This window comes from Ictidomys tridecemlineatus, chromosome 6 (genome assembly GCF_052094955.1).
Source record: "Ictidomys tridecemlineatus isolate mIctTri1 chromosome 6, mIctTri1.hap1, whole genome shotgun sequence".
Classification (NCBI taxonomy): domain Eukaryota; kingdom Metazoa; phylum Chordata; class Mammalia; order Rodentia; family Sciuridae; genus Ictidomys; species Ictidomys tridecemlineatus.
In genome coordinates, this window is record NC_135482.1 from 155,945,585 (window position 1) to 155,968,307 (window position 22,723).

At 35.2% G+C, this 22,723-nt stretch overlaps 1 protein-coding gene across 2 annotated transcripts in view; it reads right to left on the reverse strand.

Annotated features, from left to right (window-relative positions):
* LOC101965792 (von Willebrand factor A domain-containing protein 8) overlaps positions 1-22,723 on the reverse strand; it is a 391,795-nt gene that overhangs the window by 208,606 nt on the left and 160,466 nt on the right. For both annotated transcript variants that reach the window (XM_078015856.1, XM_078015855.1), the window contains exon 20: positions 17,478-17,549. In XM_078015856.1, coding sequence (XP_077871982.1) covers positions 17,478-17,549 — 72 coding nt within the window. The remainder of the gene's footprint in view (positions 1-17,477; positions 17,550-22,723) is intronic.

Consider the following 22,723-nt stretch of genomic DNA (forward strand, 5'->3'; position numbering starts at 1 on the left):
AAGAGGTAAAATAAAAAAATAAACAAATTATTATTTGGTCTCCCCATAAAATGTAAGACACTGGTAATAGAGGTGATACACCTCTATACTGAATACAACAAAACACTACAGAAAGACATTAAAGAAGACCTTAGAAGATGGAAAAATCTCCCATGTTCTTGGACAGGGGGAATTAATATTGTCAAAATGGCCATATCCCCAAAAGTGCTATACAGATTTAATGCAATTCCTATTAAAATTCCAATGATATTCTTCATAGAAATATAAAACCAGTCATGAAATTCATTTGAAAAACCAAGAAGAGCAGAATAGCTAAAGCAATCTTTAGCAAGAAAAGTAGAAGGCACACAATACCAGATCTCATAAATTATACTACAGAGCATAGTATTAGCACCAAAACATACATGAAAACTAATAGAATAGAATAGAATAGAATAGAATAGAATAGAATAGAATAGAATAGAATAGAATAGAATACAGAGAGACAACCCCACATAAATACAGTTATCTCAGACTAGACAAAGGCATTATTAACATACACTGAAGAAAAGATAGCCTCTTCAACAAATGCTGTTTGGAAAACTGGAAATCCATATGTAGAAGAATTAAATTGAACCCCTATTTCTCACCTTGCACAAAATTCAACTTGAAGTGGATCAAGGACCTAGGCATTAGACCAGAGACCCTTCTCCTACTAGAAGAAAATGCAAGCTAAACTCTCCATCATGTCGGCTTAGGAAATGACTTCTTCAACAAGACTCCCAAAGCACAGAAGTAAAATCAAAGAATCAATAAATAGAATGGTATCAAACTAAAAAACTTGTTCACAGCAAAGGAAACAAAAGCATGAAGAGAGAGCCTATAGAATGGGAAAAATCTTTACCACCTAAACCTCAGGTAGAGCAATAATCTCCAGGATAAAATAGCATATTACAGGGACACAGCCACATCAATGTTTATAGCAGCACAATTCACAATAGATCAACTGTGGAGCCCAACCCAGATGTGCTTCAGTGGGTGAATGGATTAAAAAAAAAATGTGGCATCTATACACAATGGAATTTTACCCAGCAATAAAAGAGAATAAAATCATGGCATTTGCAGGTAAATGGACAGCGCTGGAGAAGATAATGCTAAGTGAAGTTAGCCAATCCCCCCAAAAACAAAAGCTGAATGTTTTCTCTGCTATAAGGAGGCTGACTCATAGTAGGGTAGGTAGGGAGAGAGGAATAGATGAATTCTAGGTAGGACAGAGGGGTGGAAGGGAAAGGGAAGAGGCAGGGGATTAGCAAGGATGGTAGAATGTGATGGACATCATTATCCAAAGTCATGTATGAAGACACAAATTGGTTTGAACATAGTTTATGTACAACCAGAGATATGAGAAATTGTGCTGTATATGCGCAGTAAGAATTGTAATGCATTCTGCTGTCAATTCAAAAAATTAACTCCAAAAAAAACATTAACCCTATCAATGAATGCTCAAATGAACTGAACATGCAGTTCAATAAGAAGAAATACATTTGGTCAACAAATATATGAAAAAATGTTCAATATCTCTACCAATTAGAGAAATGCAAATTAAAACTACACTGAGATTTCACTTCACTCTAGTCAGAATGACGATTATCAGAATACAAGTAACAATAAGTATTAGAGAGGATGTGGAGAAAAGGGTATCCTCATACATTGTTGGTGGACCTGAAAAATTGGTGCAACCACTCTAGAAAGCAGTATGGATATTCCTCAAAAAACTGGAAATGGAACCACCACATGACCCATCTATCACATTCCTTGGTATGTATCTAGAGGATTTAAAATCAACATACTATAGTGACACAGTCACTTGATTGTTCATAGCAACATAATTCACAACAGCTAAACTCTGGAGCCATCCTAAGTGCTCTTCAACAGATGAATGGATAAAGTAAATACACACACACACAACAGAGTATTACTCAGCCATAAAGATGAATGACTTTATGGCATTTGCCAGTAAATGGATACAACTGAAGACTATCATGCTAAATGAAATAAGCCAGTTCCAAAAAGTCAAAGGTCAAAAGTTTTCTATAATTTGGGAAACCTAATCCAAAATAAGGGAGGCTCTGGGAAGAAGGAGAAGAAGGAAGGTGGGGAAAGGAAGAGGAGGAGGAGGCAGGGGGAAGAGGAGAAGGAGGAAGAAAAGGAGGAAGAAGAAGAGAAAAGGGAGGAGGAGGAGACGGAGAAGGAGAAGAAGAAGAGGAAGAGGAGGAGGGGAAGAAAAATCAGTGGAGTAAACAAAGGGGAACGAAGGGAAGGAAGTAGGGTTGAAAGAGAAAGACAATCGACAATGAATCTGACCCAACTTTCATACATATATATATATATCTCACCATCATGTACATGCCCAAGACACTAATTAAAAAAAATGTAAATAGCCCAAAGATCAGTAGAGAGGGAAGAAAAAAAGGGGAAGAGAAGAGAAATCAGGAGAGGAGAGAGGAAGAGAAAATAGTGGGATCTAAATTAGAACCAATTTTACAAATTATATTCCGTGCTTTTATAATTATGTCAAAATGAATCCTACTTTGGTGTATAACTAAAATAACAAAAATAATAATAAAAAGACACGAAATCTCATAGAAGTTAAGTAACATGTACACAGTCACACAGCTAATTTGAGTTCTGAGCCAGAACTCAAATCCATGTGTGTATGATTCTGAAGCTCATGTTCTTAGCTTTTACATTATGGGTTATATTAATTTTTCAGTGATAAATTTATTAAAGGAAATCTGAGCCTTAAATTATTTCTTTCTTCAATTCTATGATCCATTCTAAAAATATAATTAGGTACATCCGGGCAATGCATGATACCTAGTAGTAATAACAAAAGTCAAATAGAGAGGCAAGCATTATTAGAGTTATTTTAACTATGTACTAAACATCTTATGGAAAAAAGTATTTTATGAGCACCAAGCTTGAAATTCAAATCAATTAAGCAGGATTCATGGAGATTTATAGGAGAGAAGGACCTATGCCTGCTTCGTTTATCACTATATTCCCAGACCCCAGGGAGCACCTGATACTAATAATGCACTCAGTAAATATTAATTATCTAATGACCATGTTAATAAGAACATTTAATAATGGAATCTGTGGTAAGTTACAAATTTTAAAAAGCTGGACAATTTGTGAATGATTCAATTTATTTCTCCTACAAAACTTTAAGGTTGTATCAGAGCAGAATGCCAAACAGAAAGATTCACTAAAGCAGTAATAATGGGCCATTTTATCTTCTAGGGAATCTTTTCAGTATGTAACTGGATTTCACCCAAAATAATTTCAAGCTTAGCACAGAAGCACAAAGATAGAAAATCACATTTGCACATTTGCATGTCAATTACAACAGCTATGTAAGCTTTAAATGGCATGCTGCAATAAACATAAAATTTTAAATAGATAAAATCAGGTAAGTAAATTGTCTGTGTTAATTTTTCAGCTCTGTTAAATTCAGTGATCCTGCAGAGAAGCAAACATCATAAATGCATTAGCATGTCAGAAATAGGAAGGATTTCCTGAAAGCAATGAGTCATGAAAAGATACTACCAAGGAGTTCCTCCTACCTTACAAACTGCAAAGTTACTGGATCAGTCATGCTTTTCCCAATTTCTCTTGAGCAATGCACCATATAGGAGCTCACAGTTCCCACAGATGTAGGATGAGATCCTCAGCTACTACTAAGGAATTTTTTTGCTGTGTTTCTTTAAGTATCAGGATCTGCAGAATTCCAACCTCAGCTGTCTTCTTGTTCCACATACTCTCTGGGAGGTCTCACCCACTCCCATGACCTCAGTCATCACATATGGCTCATACTTCTTTCCTAAGCTCCATTGGAGACCTCTTACTCTGACAACTAAACTTCTATACCAGATGTTCATACCAAATTCATTAGGATTCTAGTCAAACTACTCATCTTTTCTTTTAACTCCAATATATTAGTATTGCTCTGTGTCTTGCCACTAAGTGAAGAAATCTTAGAATACTTTTTATATTTTGGTGGTATTTTACCCCATTTTCCCCCAAACGCCATTCAAAATGTCACTAGGCTCTTAGCGATCCCTATCAATAAAACCTGGATTTTCTTTACCTCCCGCTCCTTTTTTCCTTCCTTCTCTTTTTTCTCTTCCTCCTTCCCTTCCTCCTTTTCCCTCCTCATCCTTTCTTTCTTGTCTAATTCATCAACTATATGAGCACATAGAGGTACAGCACCTTCCTAGTAGTGCTAGATATGGTGGTAAATTTAAAACAAGAAATAAAAAAATAGCTTCTGGCTACACTCATGACTTACAGTCTACTAGGGAACACAGGCAACTAAGCAAATCTTACAGATATACAGGATGACCTAGAGTCATCATATGAAGCATCTGAGAAAGTTAAGGTTTAACTTAAGGCTTAGAAAGGCCCACTGCAAACAGTTATATTTACATTGAGATATCAAGCAGTCAGAGGGTACAGGGAAGGAGGAGAGAGAAGTGTGTGGAAAAACTTATGGGCAACAGTGAACTGGGGAGCTGAAAGGGTGAACTCAAATGCTACATTAGGGGTAAGGAAGGGAGCAGTAGGAAAGTAGAAAGGGAGGTGGGGTCTAACTCTCGCAAAGACTTAGAAGCTGAGAGTTTGCAGTGTTCACTGAGAATACAGAAAAGCAGAGGAGTAAAAAGAACAGATTTTCTGCTTTGGAAGATAACTCTGATGGAATGATCTGAGAGAGAGACAGAGAGAAAAGAAAACTGATAGCAAAGGAAAGCAGTTTAAGACTTAAAAAATTCAAGAAGGAGATGATAGTGACCTAATTATAAGGTAAAGAGAACTGGATGAACTTAGGAGCTATTTAGGAAAAAGAACTAAAAGGACTTTGTGATGGACTGAAAGGAAATACAGAAATCAAGGTTTCTATCTTGGGCAGCAGGGTAGTAGGTCAGACCCTTTACTGAGAAAGAAATAGGGGAGAAGTGAACTTGCTGGTGGGGGAGGAGTTTTTTAAATGCAGTTTAATTTTGGACATGTTTACTTTGAAGTGTCTGCTTCCATATCTGTTCCTTCCTCTCCAGCTTACTGTCTCAGCTCATGAGTAGCTCATCTCCCTCTGGACTCCTGGAAAGGGTCCAATTTGCTTTGCTACCTCAAGACTCATGATGGGCCAATCCCATCATAAATCCCAAAATAAATTTGTTTAGTTATTTTTCTACATCAGAGATCTCATCAGGTCACTTCCTACTTCATTTTAGGAAGCTCTGATAGTTCCTTCGAGGAAATGCTGAAAGAATAATCTAGGAAGGAATTTCTGTAAATATCCTGAACAAAATGAAACAGTTTAGCAGTTGTTCCTTCCAATCATAGTTTCTGCCTAGAACAGAAAATCCTCAGGATTACTTTAATTGAATAAATACATAAACAACATTTCATTTTTCCACTATAAAAATACATATACTCATATTCCTCACTAGGAAATTTAAAAAACAAAACATCACTTCATGTACAACTGCTTAACAACACTCTGTTAAGATTTTCATTTTATTCCTGTGCATCTTTACTTGCTAGCCATTATTATCCTGTATGTACAATTTATATCCTTTAATAAAATTTAAAATAAAATAAATTGTTACAACTCGGATATGAGGTGTCCACCTAAAGCGCCTGTGTTTCTGCAGGAATATTAAGAGGTGGAATGATCGAACTGTGAGAGCTATAAGTAATCAGCCCTTCCTTGTTGCATGGACTGGGTGAAAACTGTAGGCAGGTGGGGCACGGCTGGAGAAGTTAGGTCATCTGAGAGGTGCCCTAGAAGGATACATCCTTCCTGGAATCCCATCCCCTTCTCCTCCCACGTCTGCTTCCTGATCTTGCCATGAGCTGAGCAGCTCTCCTGGGCTGGGTCCTTCCACCATAAAGAGCTACCTTAGCACAGGCCTAGAGCAACAGAGTCAGCCATCAATCTACTGAGACCTCTGATACCATGAGCCAAAACAAACTTTTCCTCCTGTAAGTTGTTCTTATGAGGTATTTTGGTCACAGTAACACAAGAACTAATTAAAACAATCATTATTTACTTGTGTTAAGGATAATACTTAGTTAATAAAATTTTTAAAAAGGGATCTGTGGGGTGAACGATCCTAAAAAATACCAACTATCTCATAAGAATGCCCCTTATTTTTATCATTACTTTTTTGTCCTATTGAGTTCTTCATGACAATGTACTGGAAAGAGGGACCATTAAATACAGAGTTAAGAAAAGTAGGAAATTTGTGAAATCCTGTAGATAGGAATCAAACTGAGGGCAGGAAATAAGCATGCCTCCAGTTTCTGTGAGAGAAAAGCTTAGGGAACATGACTTGTAAGAACTAAGGAGGATTATAGGGTTCTTTTAATCTTTTCTGTTTTTTATTGTAGTTATCCTATTTCTTCAAAGAGATCAGCCATAAAATCCTTCAGGGGCTTCCGAGAGTATATCCTTGAACAGGAATTGAATACAGAGCTTAGGAACATGCCCTTCCACATGTTCTGTCAAGAGGGAGAAGGAGAATGAAAAAGAGTGGGAGAAAAGGACTATAGAGGACCAGAAGTAGGCAAAGGAAAATTAGTCTAGGAATGAGATGTGGACCAAGAATGATTCTCCTGGAACATAAACATTGAAGAATCACTAACAAGTCTTGAAGGAGGCCCACAACAATAGATAAACTTGCAAGCTTGTTCTGCCACCCTCTTCCATTTACACACATGCTCCTATCAGTGGACCATTTCCTGAACAAGTATCTCCATACTTCCACATCTTTCGTCATGTCTTTTTTTCTGACTAAAATGGCCCATCCTTCCCTGATTGTCATCTTCTACTCACTCCTTAGTATTATGATGAATTGTCTTCACTTCTCTGTAGCTTTTCCTGACTGTCCATTTGCTTCTCTTCTTCAGTGCTAAGATCCAGAATAACATCCTCCTTTCGGTTCCTAAGCTGCTCTCTCTCCGCACACTATATTCTATCTAGTATTATGCCAGGTGCCTTGATAAGTAGACACACTCCTTGAGACAAGACAAGATTTCCTATTTATATCTCTATCACCACTGACTCACATAAAATCTGCAGATAATACTATTAAACTTCGAGCAAAAGAGGGAAGAAAAGGAAAAGGAAGTCATGTGATCTGCTTTTACTAAAGAGGGTAGAAACCTCTTCTGGGAATCTTCCACTCCCTTTGTGAAAATAAAGAGGAAGAAGGTAACATTTATAGAGTCCTATTATGGTTTGGATATGAGATGTTCTCTGAAAGTTCACATATGAGATAATGCAGGAATGTTTAGATGTGAAATGACTAGATTATGAGAGCTGTAACCTGATCAGTGCATTAATCCATTTGATTGGTTGACAATCTGAAAGGACCACTGGGTTGTAACTAGGCAGGTAGGGTATGCCTTTGGGGTTCATATTTTGTCTCTGGTGCTTCACACCTTCTCTGTTCCCGGACTGCCATGAGTTGAAGAGCTTCTTTCTGCCATGCCCTTCCACTGTGATATTCTGCCTTACCTCAGGCCCAGAGCAATGGAACCAGCCCACCACGGGCCGAACTTTTGAAAGCATAAGCCAAAATAAACTTTTCCTCTTCTAAGTTGTTCTAGTCAGGTATTTTGGTCACAGAGATGAAAAGCTGACTAACACAAGCCCTTTGGTACATGCATAAATGCCCTTTCAGTGCACTTAAATCCTTATACCAACCACATGAGGAGAAAATGCTTTGGAGAGAGGCAAATTTTAGTTTTAAGAAGTAAAGAACCTTGTACACATGAGATTCTGAACACAAATCCATACTGACTAAAGAGATTGGACTGTATTTTCCATTTCATCATGGAAAAGGTAAGTCAAGAAGTAGCCTCCTCAAACTGACATGCGTGATTATTTCTTGATGTCATAGAGTCAAAGATCTCTACTAGAAGGCCATAAAGTAACCTAAAGCAAGTAATAATCACCCATCATGAGGCTGGGATTTCTTGCATAGAATTTAAGGACCGTGAGGGTAAACAGGGAGGGGTCATTCCGGATCTTGCTTTCTGCAATAATATTTTAAATAGCCTGCAAGAGAGTGTGTGCCACTTCCAATGCTCAGATTTCCCTCATACTCTCTAAAACATTGTTTCGTTGAGTCTCTCTTCCAGTTGCCCCAATTCCTTAATAATTTTCACAAAGTTGGTTCAGTTCATGTAATATTTTTACTACATGGTGCCCTATGTTCCTTTACATGGTGCCCTATGTTCCTCTGTAGAAAAGTTTCTATATGAATGTCTTAACAAATATCAAACACAATGAAAAAGAACAAAAGAAACGGATATCGCAGTAAATCAAGAAAAAAATTTCAGCTGCTTTTTTTAACTTTAAAATTTCCATCAAATGTTGAACCTTTGAATTTTTTGCTTAAAATGGCTAAAAGTATATTATACTAGGCGTTGGGACACTTGGAGTATACTCCCTGTGAAATTCCTCTCAGATGGAGGTGTCTGCCACCACCTGAGCCTAGGCATGCTCATTTGAATATGCAGAATATGGAGGGCCTAGACAAACCAATCTCTAAATAATATCTTATAATAATGCTATTTAATCCTATAACCAAATAAGAGATTGACACTATATGATCACTAGTAATTTCTTATTTTTCAAAATTATCTCAATAAATACATATTACCTATGTAATCAGAAAAAAAATACTTTAACTACAAAGCAAATAACCCTAAACATTCACACACACACACACACACACACACACACACACACAGAGTTCCCTGTATAAGAGCCAATAAAGAGTACTCAGAAATCAAATGAGAGAAGCCAAATGAGAAGTCAAGTTAATTGCACCTCTAGTTTCCATGACTGTAACTTCTCTTTACACATACATAATAAAAGCTATATTTCTACGATTCCCCTCTGAAATGTTTTGTTGCTATAAAGGGCAAAGAGAAATTTTTGGGTAGTATGGTCAGCCATTAGTTGCCACCAAAGCAATCCTGATAAATACTTCAGGGGGAAAATATAAATGTGTCTGCAAGAACAATATACAAATTCAAAATAAGTGTGAACAAAAGATTCCCTAAGTAACACTGGATAGGGCTGGGAGTATAGCAGTGGTAGAACACATGCCTAGTATATGTGAGACCCTGGGTTCCAACCTCAGCACCAAAAAAATAAATAAATAAAACAAAAAACCCTACTATATAGACTATCTAAATTGTCAGAGAGAATGTGAAAAAATGACACTTATTTCCAGACTATAATTTAGGCAACTTCACTAACCAAGGGATTGGGGAAGGGACAGAATATATATTATAGAGAGAGATGAGTATCACTGCATTTGATGAAAACATGCATTTCACAGTCTTAGGATTCCTCCCCACCCCCCTACTACTGGAGCTAGTAGAAGCACAGCACACTCAGTTATCAAAAGCCCTGCTGCCACTACCAGCTGGAAACACAGGAAAATCTCTGGACAAACTGTTCAGCCTCTCTACAGATTTCAGACAATTGCTCTGGCATAGCAACACAGTATATTTCTGATGGTACACAGTAACAACCTGCCAGGACTCAGTTCAAATTAATTAGTAAATTCACACATTCTTTAATTTTGGCAATAAAATATGCACAGTATCTCAATATTAATTAATTCAAGTAAACATTTGCTAAGCTTCTATCCATAAAAAAATGAAGTCCCTGATTACAGTAAAGTTATAATTAATAGAGAGAGAAAGTACAAAGAATTATATAGTAACAATGTACATAGAGTTCTATTTAGTTGACCCTAAGTACATATTCACTGATTTCATAATGTATAAAAAAATTTTTAAATCAGTGCTATGAAAATTAAGAAAAGAAAGAAGTTATTTCAAGCCTGGAAAAATAAGTATCATAATCTTGTGATATAAATTAATTAAGAAATTAAATTGGCTTAATGAACCTTACTCTTGAAGATATTTTACCAATAGAAACTCATTAATTGGTATAATTTTGAATAAAATGTTTATACTAATAAAAATGGGCTATCTTTCTTTTGAAGAGACTTGGAAGCTGTATCAGCTAAATGCAATGGCCAGGCTTTATTTGGAGGATGACTGGAATAAGACTGCTATAAAATAACATTTCAAGATAAATGAGAAAACTGAAAATAGATGGAATATCACATTAAGAGATCATTACTAATAGGTATAATAATTAAATTGTGGTTATATTATAAATAAATACTGAAGTACCTGCAAGAAGGACAATTTATTAAAAGATGAGATAAAATAAGTGTTAGGGGAATAAATAAAACAAAATGGCAAAAAGGACTTTTAACTATAGCAGCTGGTTGCTATGTTCAAGGGGATTTGTTACATATCTGCTATTTATAGTATACTAATTTTTCCATGAAAAATTTTTAAATGTCCTTTACTCTGTATGTTCAGGCTCTTATTATATCCTATTAAAACTACTCAACAAGTTACTTATCATGTTGTTTTTGTTGCTACTACTATTGTAACTACTACTATAAGAATGAGTGTGGAATGAGGGACCAAAGATGGAAGATTAGAGAAGGGTGCACTTTTCAGTTACTTGATGGCTTGAGATACTGCTTCTCAGTGAGGTGAGTAACAAAGGGAATTCACTGAAATTCATACTGGACAGTCAGAGAGTCACAGCGACCCAGAAATTTGGTTGCTTTGAATAGAGGACAAGAAAGAGTACATTGAAGCCTATATAGAGGTGGCAGAGGCACCAGTGCACTGCAGAGAGAAGGGGTACACAAAGGAGGGAGTAAGCGGGGGAGAAGCAGAAGATAAGTTTGACACAGGAAAATCCTTGCTCATAAACTTCTAATTCAATGAAATCAAATACATAGCAAAACAATTTCAAAGAAAATGTGATCAAAATAGTGAGAAAATCCTATAAAAGTTTAAAGGATAACAAGACTATTTCTATTTGGGGGAGATGAAGAAAAGCTTCATAGAGGAAAACAACATCTGAGTTGTTGAAATGGCATGATTTTCACACGAAGAGAGAAGGGAAAGAGACCATACAAAGTATATACCACAAAAAAAGTGACTCAGGCAGAATTCTGGGTATGGAAGGAGTGGACACTATACTTTGGAAGAACTAAAAAAGGAGTTTGGAGCCAGACTGTCTGTCATTAGGGGTATCTCTCTATAAAGGACATTTTGCTTTTTAGGCAACTAGGTTCATCTTTAACTTTTCACAGGAAATAGGTAAGAGATGCTTTCTTGGATTGTATCACTGCTATTAGGTCAGATATTGCCATGCAACTGTGAAGAGTGCCCATAGAATCAGTCATGTAAAAACAAAAACATGAATAGAAGAGATACAGAGGGATCCTATATAAAAATCTTCCAGAGTTGGTTTTTTATTTGTTAAGGAATTCTGTTACATACAGAATTTTGGTAAGGGCAAAAAAATATGAACATGGAACAAAAGGAGATTTTAAATAGAAAAACATCAGCAGACTGCCATTATTTGATAAAATGATACAGAAAGCTGGCTAAAAATCAAAAAGACAAAATGTTGACAAACCCTAGCAAATGATTTTATTGGGCTATATTCATGCAGAAGTAATTGTGAATAATTAATTGTGCCTCATTAAATATAAATTAAATTTTGATGACTTGCTTTGAAATGTTGTCTAGTTCTAGAAACAACCAAATGACATTATTTTATGTAACTGATTAAATTTTCATTTCTAAAAAAATGAAACATTGCAGATTTTAAAGATAATTCTTATGTAAGGGTATCTAAGCAGTTTACAGCATCACATTGCAAAATTTTTTTCCCTTCAAATATCTAATAAAATATAACTACCTCTGAAAATTCAAGCATTTTTACCCCTAAACATAAGTTTATTCTTTGGGATATTTTAAACAAAAAGAAATGATGTGTCTCTAGGGTTATTCTATAACCTCCATTGTCATAATAAATTTTTGTGTATCAAATTTAATAAGACTCTACAAATTAAAAGTAAAGCCAGTATGGGAAGATGCAGAAGGCAGGAAGCTTATTCTTCACCTAAAGCTGGGACCAAACAAAAGCATCACTCATTAGAAAACAAATAGTCATCTCTCTCTGTCATGTAGAAAATTGTGCTATGATAATAATAATTATAATAGTAATACCATAATGGAACTCTTAATTGCATATTAGATATATATAATATGATAATTATAATATGCAGAAAATAATGCATGTGACAGCACACTTAGCAGTTCCATGATATGGAGTACTGTATCCAATGTGACCATCAAGCATGTGATTTCAGGGTTCCCCATCTTATTTGGCTGAAAGACAGCAATTCGGCTTCATTTACTGGAAAGGCGATGTGTTATGCCACAAAATCCCACATAGAAAATATAAAGGATAAACAAGTCTATTTTATTTCACCAAAATAAAGATGCAAGTTATTTTCTTTTGCTATGACAAGTGGTGTTTTATGTGACTGTTTTTAGCTTCCCACGAAACATGAAATTTTGTCTAATACTATAGATGCTTAGAAAAAATAATACTATCTACAAAAAAAATGTAGGATTGGGCAAAATAAAGGTGATGAATCTTGAGATGCCTCAGAATCAACACCTATTCAATTTAATTTCTTCATTTGTAAAAACTGCCAGAAAAACAAGTCTTCTGAAATAGCTCCAGTTATAATTTCAATTGTTGAAGTTTCTTTCATGAACTTCAGCCAGTATCTAGTTTGCAAACAGAAAGCTATGTAGACATCTCTCTATAGGTGTTTGTGGAAGGAGCATTCATTAAGTTTTTTATCACATATTTATGCCAACTCACTGTTGGGTTCTTTGTCAATATTTAATCTCTATGTTTCACTTTTAATTAACTTTTATTGGGGGGGTGGTACTGGAGATTGAACCCATGGGTACATAACCACTGAGCCATATCCCTGTCCCTTCTCTGTATTTTATTTAGAGGAAGGGTCTCACTAAGTTGCATAGGGCCTTGCTAAATTGCTGAGGCTGCCTTTGAACTCCAATTCCTCCTGCCTCAGCCTCCTAAATCACTAGGATTACAGCCATGCATCACTGCACCTGAGTTTACCTTTTTTTGAGTAGTCATTGCTTAATGCTTTAGAAAGAGAAAGGTAGCAGCCTGCTCAGTTGCTACAAATGGTTTAATTGGTTTCAAAATAAATCATGTGATTTAAATGAGCATTTTCCCAGATGGCTGTCACTTTGCATTTGAGGGAAAACACCAATTACAGTATTGCATGAAAGCTGAGAGTCAATAGTCTGCAAACTATCACCTATATCTTCACTTGCTTCTCTCTTTATTTTTTCATTGTCATGTTTCAGAAGGTGGATATGAGGTGAAGGTGAGAAAGTACATGAAATATTAACAGAGGTTTGAAATACTTTTGATGGATGAAATATGGCATTTTCAAAGCTACAGAAGAAGGACCTGAGTTACTGTGGCTGCAAAAGCACACATTCCTGAAGAGAGAACTCTTCTAAATGACCAAGATGCAGAGAGCACACATAAAGAAAAATAAATCTCTGCACCTGTTCTTAGACAAGCACAGCAGGGTATGCAATCTGCAAGTAACACTACAGGTAGCTTTGCATGTCCTCACACCTTCCAGGAGGCAGTCAAGAGTCTAACCGTAGAATCTTACTTGGTTCTAAACACAGACATTAGCTATTGAAAAAAGCTTGAAAAAAAAAAAGAAGTTTGCTAAAGTATATGAATGTATTATTTAGATTTTGAAGACAATCTAAATAAATGAATATAATTTCCATTCCCCAACCTATAAAATGTAAGCCTAGGTAGTTATACCTCATCTAATTTTCTTAGTACTATTCAGCTAATTATTATGAAATTTTAAAATAATAAGTTTTTATTAGTCAATTCTAGTCATAACACTGCCAGTCTCTAATCCTATCATGGAATCATACCTAGTTGAGGGGGCCATTTATTTACTCTCTTCAAAGAAGAGTTATTAGATTATATCTAATCCATTTGTATCCTTAATTCAGCAGCTGCAAGCTTACAGAAGAAAAAATACAATCATTTTCAGAATTCCCTAAAAATAATACAAGTTGAAATTTAAAATTCATATTATTTCTAAATCATTTTACCTACTCATTAAGAATGTATATTATTATAGTCCTCTAAAATCTAGTGTTTATTTAACATCTACTATATACAAGGCATTGGGAAGAAAGCAAAATTAATGAAGACTCTTCTTGAGGGGCTCATTCTTTTTAGTAGAGACAGAACAGGCAGATGCATAAATCAAGGAAATCTATATTGACCCACTATTATAGAATATTAGAGCAATGAACAACTTTAGAAAACATCTATTTCCAATCATTATTTTATGGATATGAGAGGGGGGGCAGGGAGGGAGAGAGGAAAGAAAAAGCCTATTTAGGAGATTAGGAATTTAGTCCATATCATACACACAGTTTAAAAACCTGAACACAGAAGTAGGCCTTCAGATTCCCAGTTTACTTCATTCCCATTATACTATGTTGCCACTCTGAGTTGGAAAGCATTTGAATAAGCAAGGGTGGAGGAAAGAAGACAGCATGGTAGCAAACATAGGCTGGAATATAACACTGATAAAAAAAAAAAAAGTTTATTTGGAACACAGACCATTTAATTTCTCTGAGAACAAGAGCTTGAAGGGAGAAATGAGATGGTAGGCAGAAAACAGTGAGATTAGACAATAGAGGGTATCAAATGGCAGTCTAAGAGAGTTAGACTTTCTCATTAAACAATTTAATGGACACAGGTAGCAGAAATTACTTACACACCTAATACTTCCTTTAACATTTGTAGTATAATAGAACACTGACAATCTCAGAGGTTTATAATGAAAGAAGAGAAATGCCTTCCAATATGAAAAAGGCCAATGACACATAGCACACTTTTAATGAACATAATCTCCCTTTGTTAATTCTTCTTTCTCTTAAGTGGAGGGTGGTAGAATAGGGATATAAAAAAGCAAGATGTAAAATGTGATGGGACTGACAAGTTTATACCCTATACTTCCTGCCTTGCCCCTGAGTATCTTCAACCCTGTACAGCTGGTTCCTGAACCAACCCTAGACAGGTTTGAATCATCCATCTTCACAGATGCTAGGGACTAACCACAAGCCCATAGAACTGTAGCTGCTCTTCCCTCCACCACACCTACCCTGTTGCCTAGCCCTTGTTCTAGCGTCATTCCCTTCCTTGGGACTTGAAACAGATGAGAGGAGGCAAAGCAAATTTTACACCAATATTAGTATAGCACTCCAGAATAATTTCAAAATACTTTCACATATTCTTTTTAATTTCTCATAAAGCAGAAGCAAACCTCCATTCCATCTTACCCCTCACCCTGCATAGCTCCCCTCATTCCTCCAGAGGTTAGAATATGCTTCCCATCTCTGGTTACTAGACTCTAACATTGACATTAATGTAAATGATTGTCCTGAAATCCTGATTCTATTAATAGCTTAATAGTAAAAACTATCTTTGCTGAGAAACTGCATTCCACTCAACAAACCTTAGCACATCAATATCAATGAATGCTTCAAAAACACCTGGACCCCATGCCTTGAACTCCAAGGACCTTCCTTTTCCAAGCCTGCTACTTAGAAAAGTTGCCCCTTGAGCCCAGCTCGATATGTTCCTAGTCTACTCTCCTCTATAGGCTTGTCTGCTGCTGGTGAGAGGCCATCAGTTTCTGTGCTGAGGACATTCATGTGATGGAAGAAGTTTTGAAAAGGAAACGCTGAGTGCCATGGTTAAATTGATAAAAAGTCTGTGAAGCACTCTGGGCTAATAAGACTTAAAAGTCCACAGACTCATTGTTTTTCAAAGTGAGACGACAACTTGACTTATGGTTTTCAACATCAAGGAACAAATACCGTCAACTGATCTTCCTCCTTTCACCTCAGGTATACAGAAAAATGATTTTTCAGGAAAGAAAAGAAGGTGGGGCTTTTTATGGAAAAAACTGCCACGAATAATTTATTGTTCTACTTTTTAATTCTCATTTAGAAACAAGATACATTAAAGTACTTTTTAAATTTTACAGTGATTTTATTTTTAGCTGGCAGAATAGAGCACAGTGTGAGGTACTTTCCATGCATTATATCATGTTATCCTTACATTAGCCCAGTAGAATACAAACTATTTTTATTCCCAGGTTAGACATCAGGAAATAGTCTAAGATAAGCAATTTCCCAAAGTCACACACCATTATGTAGGAACACTGCTATTGGATCTCTAGCCAGCTAACCCTCAAGCCTATGCCTCAGCCAGTAAAACACTCATTTGGCCCATTTTTACTTTTAAACAGCTCTTTAAAATTGTAAGTTTGAGGGGCTAAATATATTAAGAATATGTACTATTTTTATAAGTACAAAAAAGAAAAAAAAATTCATCCCAGATAATTAAAGTTTGCATTTTAGACTTTGAGTTAAAAAAATAATAATAATGGACAAACTTCTGAAAGCTTGTCACCATTAATTTAAGACTAATTAAAAATGAGATCCAAAGTGCCTTACTGTGGGTATGATAATTCAACTAAAGAAAATTATCAGCATCCTCTAACTACAGAATATCTATTCATTTCCTCCATAACATATATTGAATATCTATAGCAGTACTGGACTAGGAACCAAGGACCGAGATGAATAAGACAAACAAGGTCTCTGCCATCCAAGAGCTTCCAGACAAGTTGGGCAGAGTCATTCATGGGTAAATACAATACCATATAACTTGTGTGATGAAGGGGACAGAGGGAGGAGGTCAGGAGAACTTAACTGAGCTAGGGAGAAGGGAAAACCTCCCTCCTAGGAGTTAGGGCAGGGCATGATATAAAGAGACAGGGAGTGTTCCATGTAGAAAAAAAATGCACTAAGGACCAGAACAAAAATAAGAAACTGATGGAAGTTCTGAGTAGCTCAAGCTGCCATCCAGAGAAAAGAAGAGCCAAAGCTTGGACCAGGTAGGTGGGCAGAGGCTGGATTCTACAGGCCTATCAAGCTTACTAGAGATTTAGGACCATACCTGAGGGCAATGGGGAGTCAATTCAAGCACAAAAGAGAAACTTAATCACATTTTAGTTGTACAAGTATCAATCTGATTGCAGAGTGAAGACAGTTTATAGTGTATTTGGTGGGAAATTATTGCCTTAATCCAGGAGATAGGTGACGGTGAGCAGGGTTGGAGTAACAGATATGAGCAAGAAGAGTACACACTTGCAGAGTAGAATGGGGTCTGATTTAAGCCTTGAAGTAAGTCTAAGGTTAAGTCTAAGGTAGACATTCACCTTTCAATTAAACAAGTCATTTTACTGGAAGAAAAAGGGAGCAATTTTAAAAACTTATTCCAACAACAAAAAAACTTACTGCTTTGAAACTATTACTGTCATTTACTTGTTAGAGGTTGGGTTTCACCCATAACTTACCTGGTTACCAACCAATAATAAGTGTTCTCCAAGGAGAAAGTCTTTGAGCATGTCTTTCATCACTATCATGTGCTAGAGAAAAAAAGGACCACAGACAGGTTAGCTGTGTTTTAAGTTAACTATATAGATATCTTCTTGGAAGTTAAGACATCCTTTATGATAGAATACTCAAGTAATTTAACTTTTAAGAAAACAAAATTAATGAGTTACATATAAGTCAACTACATAACCAATTGGGTCACTGATACTGAAAACTTAAAACAGCCCATTAGAGCAAGTACAACCAATTGACCAGTTCAAGTTGTTTTTGTAATTCAAGTATTTTTATTTAAACTACTTAGCATTGTCTTGAAATTTAATATAAATTTAAATTGACACTTGCTAATGTAAATACATAATGGCTTCTAAAAATAATCAGCAATTTTTATGGAACTTTTTAGACTGACATCATCTTAACCATTACCTTCAAAACTATATATAGCTTTGAAATTAAATATATTATTTAACTTCCACAGTTTTTTATTTGAATTATGACACAATATAATAAAAGAACAAGATTAAGGTTGTTCACAATATCTACAGAGAAAGTTACATTGCTCTTTTGTATCTTAAAAAATAGGCCATCTATAAGTAGGTTACAAAAGTTTATTGGGGGTCAGGAAAAGAACTACATCCTAGCACAGTTAATATCCCTATTACTTTCTCTTGGTTTTCTGTATCAAATCAAATAACAGCCTCATAAGTACTAAACTTATTGAAGTTCCCTATTTTTAAAAAAGGCAAATTAACCTTTTGCATTAACCTTTTATATTAACATTTTATATATCTATAGATATTTATCTGGTATGTCAATTGCTTTTCATTTTTTAAGTTAGTTTTTAGAGAGCCAGGAAATTTTCCTTTCATTTGTCAAATTTAGTATACTTTCATTCTGTCTGTTTCTTAGAAAGGAAAACTAAGAAAGCATTTCCCTACCTTGAGAACAAATGAGTAGCCCCAGATGTTTATCTTGCTAGTTTTTGTTTTTTAAAATTAGATACATTAAGGAGCTAAAGTTTTAACAAGGCATGAAATAAAATGAGCATATTTACTTATTGTCATTCTGGCACATTTTTAAAATAAAGAGCCAGCCATTGTTAATAATTATGCTGGGTCACAATAGGTACAAACTATCTTTTTTTTTTTTTTTTTTTTTTTTTTTTTGGTGGTGCTAAGGATTGAACCCAGTGGACTTGTGTATGCTAGGCAAGCACTATGCCAACCGAACTACATTCCCAGCCTAAATTGAGACTGTCTTAAAAGCAAACTAAGATAAACTGAGATGTATGATTTCCCTATAAAAGTGAGTCCTAGAAAATAATTTAAAACTGAGTTCTGTGGTAATATAGGCCAGAGATCTTTACATTTTAATTCAGATGAAAAGTCAATACCAATTTCCATAAAACACAGAATTCTTCCTGAAATAAATAGGCTAATCTGCATGAGGAATGGATAGAAAAGTTGCAAGGAGCACCTTGATGGGTGCATAATAATGAAAATGAATGCAAACTATATTTGAATTCTTATCTGTATTGTTTATTCTAAATCTTCCTACTTCATATGCTCATTACAAGGCTAAGGTCATGACCAACATAATTCATGTCTTGCCTTCTTTTTTACTTGGCACTGCAGATGATTTCTTAAGTCTAAGCTTTCAGTTAGGTGTCTTTCTCTCCTGATTTTTTCCTGCCTTTAATAATTTTTCTCCATAGTCTTCTGGACTAGATCATCTTGTTGTAGCAATTCCTTCCATATAATTTTCCCCTGGTTCCTTTGTTTGTTCTCTCCATTAACTTTTTACTTGCTTTCTTTGGGGTCTCAGTATAGGGTAGAACAAGTCATGCCTATCTGTACACAGTCACCCACCTAAGATCCAAGCGAGGGCTGTGTACAGAGTTGGTACCCACACATCAGTGCTAGAAGAGCTACATCTGACCTTACACCACCTAAATTCTCTCATCCATTTCATGGCTGCAGCTAACCCTGATCTTCAAACATAAAGATTTCTCAGTGATGACTAATAATAACACCCCCTGATTATTGCCCAGTCTCCTAAATTCAGCATACTCAAATCCAAAACTTGGCTTATTACATTCTCTTCAACAACTTCATTCTTCCTTTTCTTTTCATAACTAATAACATCATTTTCTATTGACTGATCAAATGTTCATCATTATCATAATCACCCTGCCCACCTTGCTTCTCTTTTATCAAGATCAAAAAAAAAAATCCAAGACCACCAACTCCCAAAAAAAAGATCAACGGTATTCATTATTTCTTTGCTATTACCACAGTTTGAATTTAGGGTATTATTATCTCTGGCCTATATACATAGACAGGTAGGTAGATATAATTTTTAAGCTAATTTAGCTTTTGAAACTTCATCCTTTCCCTGAGTCAATATGTTCTCTATAATTCTCATACAATCACTTCTTTGTTCAAAATCTTGCCAATTCATTTTTCAAAACTCTTTAAGTGACTCAATACTTTAGAAACAAAGGTACTTCTCATGTTTCTGATTTAATCTCATCCCCTACCACTCTCCTTCTTTCACACAATGTTCCAGGGATGGGAAGAATCTAGAATAATTTTCTACTTACTCTTCAATTTACTTTTCCACCACACTGTGTGCTCCCTGAGGCAGAATCTTTGTTTTAAACAAACACAAAGTTCCAAGGATTCTACCTTCTAAATAGCCCTGTGAGGTGTCCACTCTAAACCCTACTCTCACTACCTCATTTCAGATTCTTCTTAATTTTCACCCAGAATGTTAGAATAACTCTAAACTAATTTCTCTTTGCATTGGTTCTAACTTTTAGACAACATTCAAGAGTGAATGCGAAGTTAGCAAATGTGCATAAAGTCTTTCATCAGTGAGTAAACCAATGAAAAAATCCCAGCTCCTTAATTTGAGAAGCTCAGATGATCTGATCCTTTCCTAACTCATCAGGCTCATCTCTTAAACTTTTCTATATGCAACCTCAGCTCTGTGCTACTCTGTGCTAAATGAGCTACTTTTTCCTATAAGCAAGTCTCTACAAATGCTAGTCTCTGAGAGACTTGCCCAGCTTTGTCTTGTTAACGAATTTTCTATGATCTTTATCATCAGGGATGATCACCTCACAAAGGAAAGCACAGTAACTTGTATATACTTCCATCACACTGTGAAGTAACCATGTGTATTTGCCTGTTTTTCCATTAGATTAAGAGCAATTTGAGCTCTAAAGATGCATTTGCTCATGTGACTATTTTAATCTCTTTATCTCAAGATCTTAGGACAAAGTCTGACCCACAATAAATATTTACAATTTTTTTTCAGATCTAAAGCTTATTAAGAGACCATTAATTTTCCTTCCCTCAAATCTCTCCTCCTTACTGATACAAGTCTAATATTTCTTAATGAGTGGCTGGATGAAAAAAATATTCCTTAGCATGAACACTCAGAATCTTATTTATCCTTTTATTAATCCCCTCACCACTTATATACTTAGCAATTGCTATGCACCAGGCACTTTGTTATTTGCTAGACATAAAAAATAAAGAAAACACAGGGCTTTGCCCTATGATATATAAGAACACATTTTCAAAACCATTCTCAATGCAATGTGGTAAAGGAACAACAGGGCATAAAACAAGATGGTACCTCAATCTGCAAAAGACTCTGAAGCATACTGCTTGAAAGCTGAAGTGCAGCAAAAACAGAATCAGTAATACATAGCAAGAGCAAATTTAATCAAGCCACTGTCCCTAGAATTGGTACAGCTAAAACTTTTTCATTAGTGGTTAATTCATAATGCTTTTAGAGGAGGAGGTACATTTGGAGACAGGTTTCAAGAAGTCCCTCAGGGGCTCTGTGTAAAGTTCACAGCAGCCCTGCAGCCCTCCTTGTCTATATCATAAACACCTTGGCAATAGACACTATGTTCAAGAGCACAATGGTCCTCTTTCCTACTGAATTTCCTATATTCTTATACACTCTGAAATCTTTCAACCCTTGCTGCTGTAGAGCTTTTCAATTAAATGTTACCTATAACAGTATCCTGATTTCTTGTTTTCTTTGTTCATTACATGGACAGAGGGTGATACCATCAATTTTTAGAAATAGTATATTTTCCTTCTAATCAAGTTTTTGTCTTTATTTATTAGGCAAGAGTTTTTTCCCTCCTCTGTCTTACAATTTAATTTTCTGTTTATTTGTGTACTGATTATGCAAGAACACTAATGTTTCTGAAGAAAAATAAAATCTACATTAATTAACTGATTCTTAATAATTAAAATCAAATCAGGGTTATGCCTTTGCTATGCCAAAAATAATTAGTGTAGCTTGGACAGATTTCAAAATTTTAAGCCAGTATTTTTATTAAGAAAGAAGAATTTGCCTGGATACCTTCTATATTGTTATTATAATTTAGTGATTTAAATTATGATACTTGAACAAAAAATAGAATTGTAGAATGTCAGATTAAAAAATAATTTAGTGATTTAAATTATGATACTTGAACAAAAAATAGAATTGTAGAATGTCAGATTAAAAAATAAATTTAACTTCAATTTTGCTAATGCCTTAACATAGCAAAAATAGTAAGAAGTTCTAACATAATTGTAAATTAAATGTACGATTTACATGCAGAATAATAATGAAGCATTACAGAAAATTTTAAGTACTTTTTCATTATAAAAGAAATACATAGCCTAGCATAGAGCCATACACTTATAATTTTAGCAACTCAAGAAGCTGAGGCAGCAGTATTACAAATTCAAGGCTAGCCTCAGGAACTTAGGAAGACTCTGTCTCAAAATAAAAAATAAAAAGGAATAGAGATGTAGTTTGGTGGTAGAGTGTCCCTAGGTCCAATCCCAGTATACACACACACACACACACACACACACACATACACACACACACAAAATTGAAAAGGCTGGCAGGAAGGACCAAAGGACCACTTCATGGAAAACTTGGAAAAAAAAAACTGTTATATTCAGGGCAATTCCCTGAAAATAATGTAATTGAATTGAATATCTACAATATGGCTTTCTAGGTATAAACTTATATCTGAATCTTAGTGGAAAGTCAATAATTATTGGTTAGTTTGTAAGATGAAAATTCTCCATTATACTCCCTTAAAAAAAAAAGAAAGAAAAGAAAAAGAAAAATACTAGAATTGGAGGATGTATAAGATACACTTTCTTTGAATTACTGAAATGTT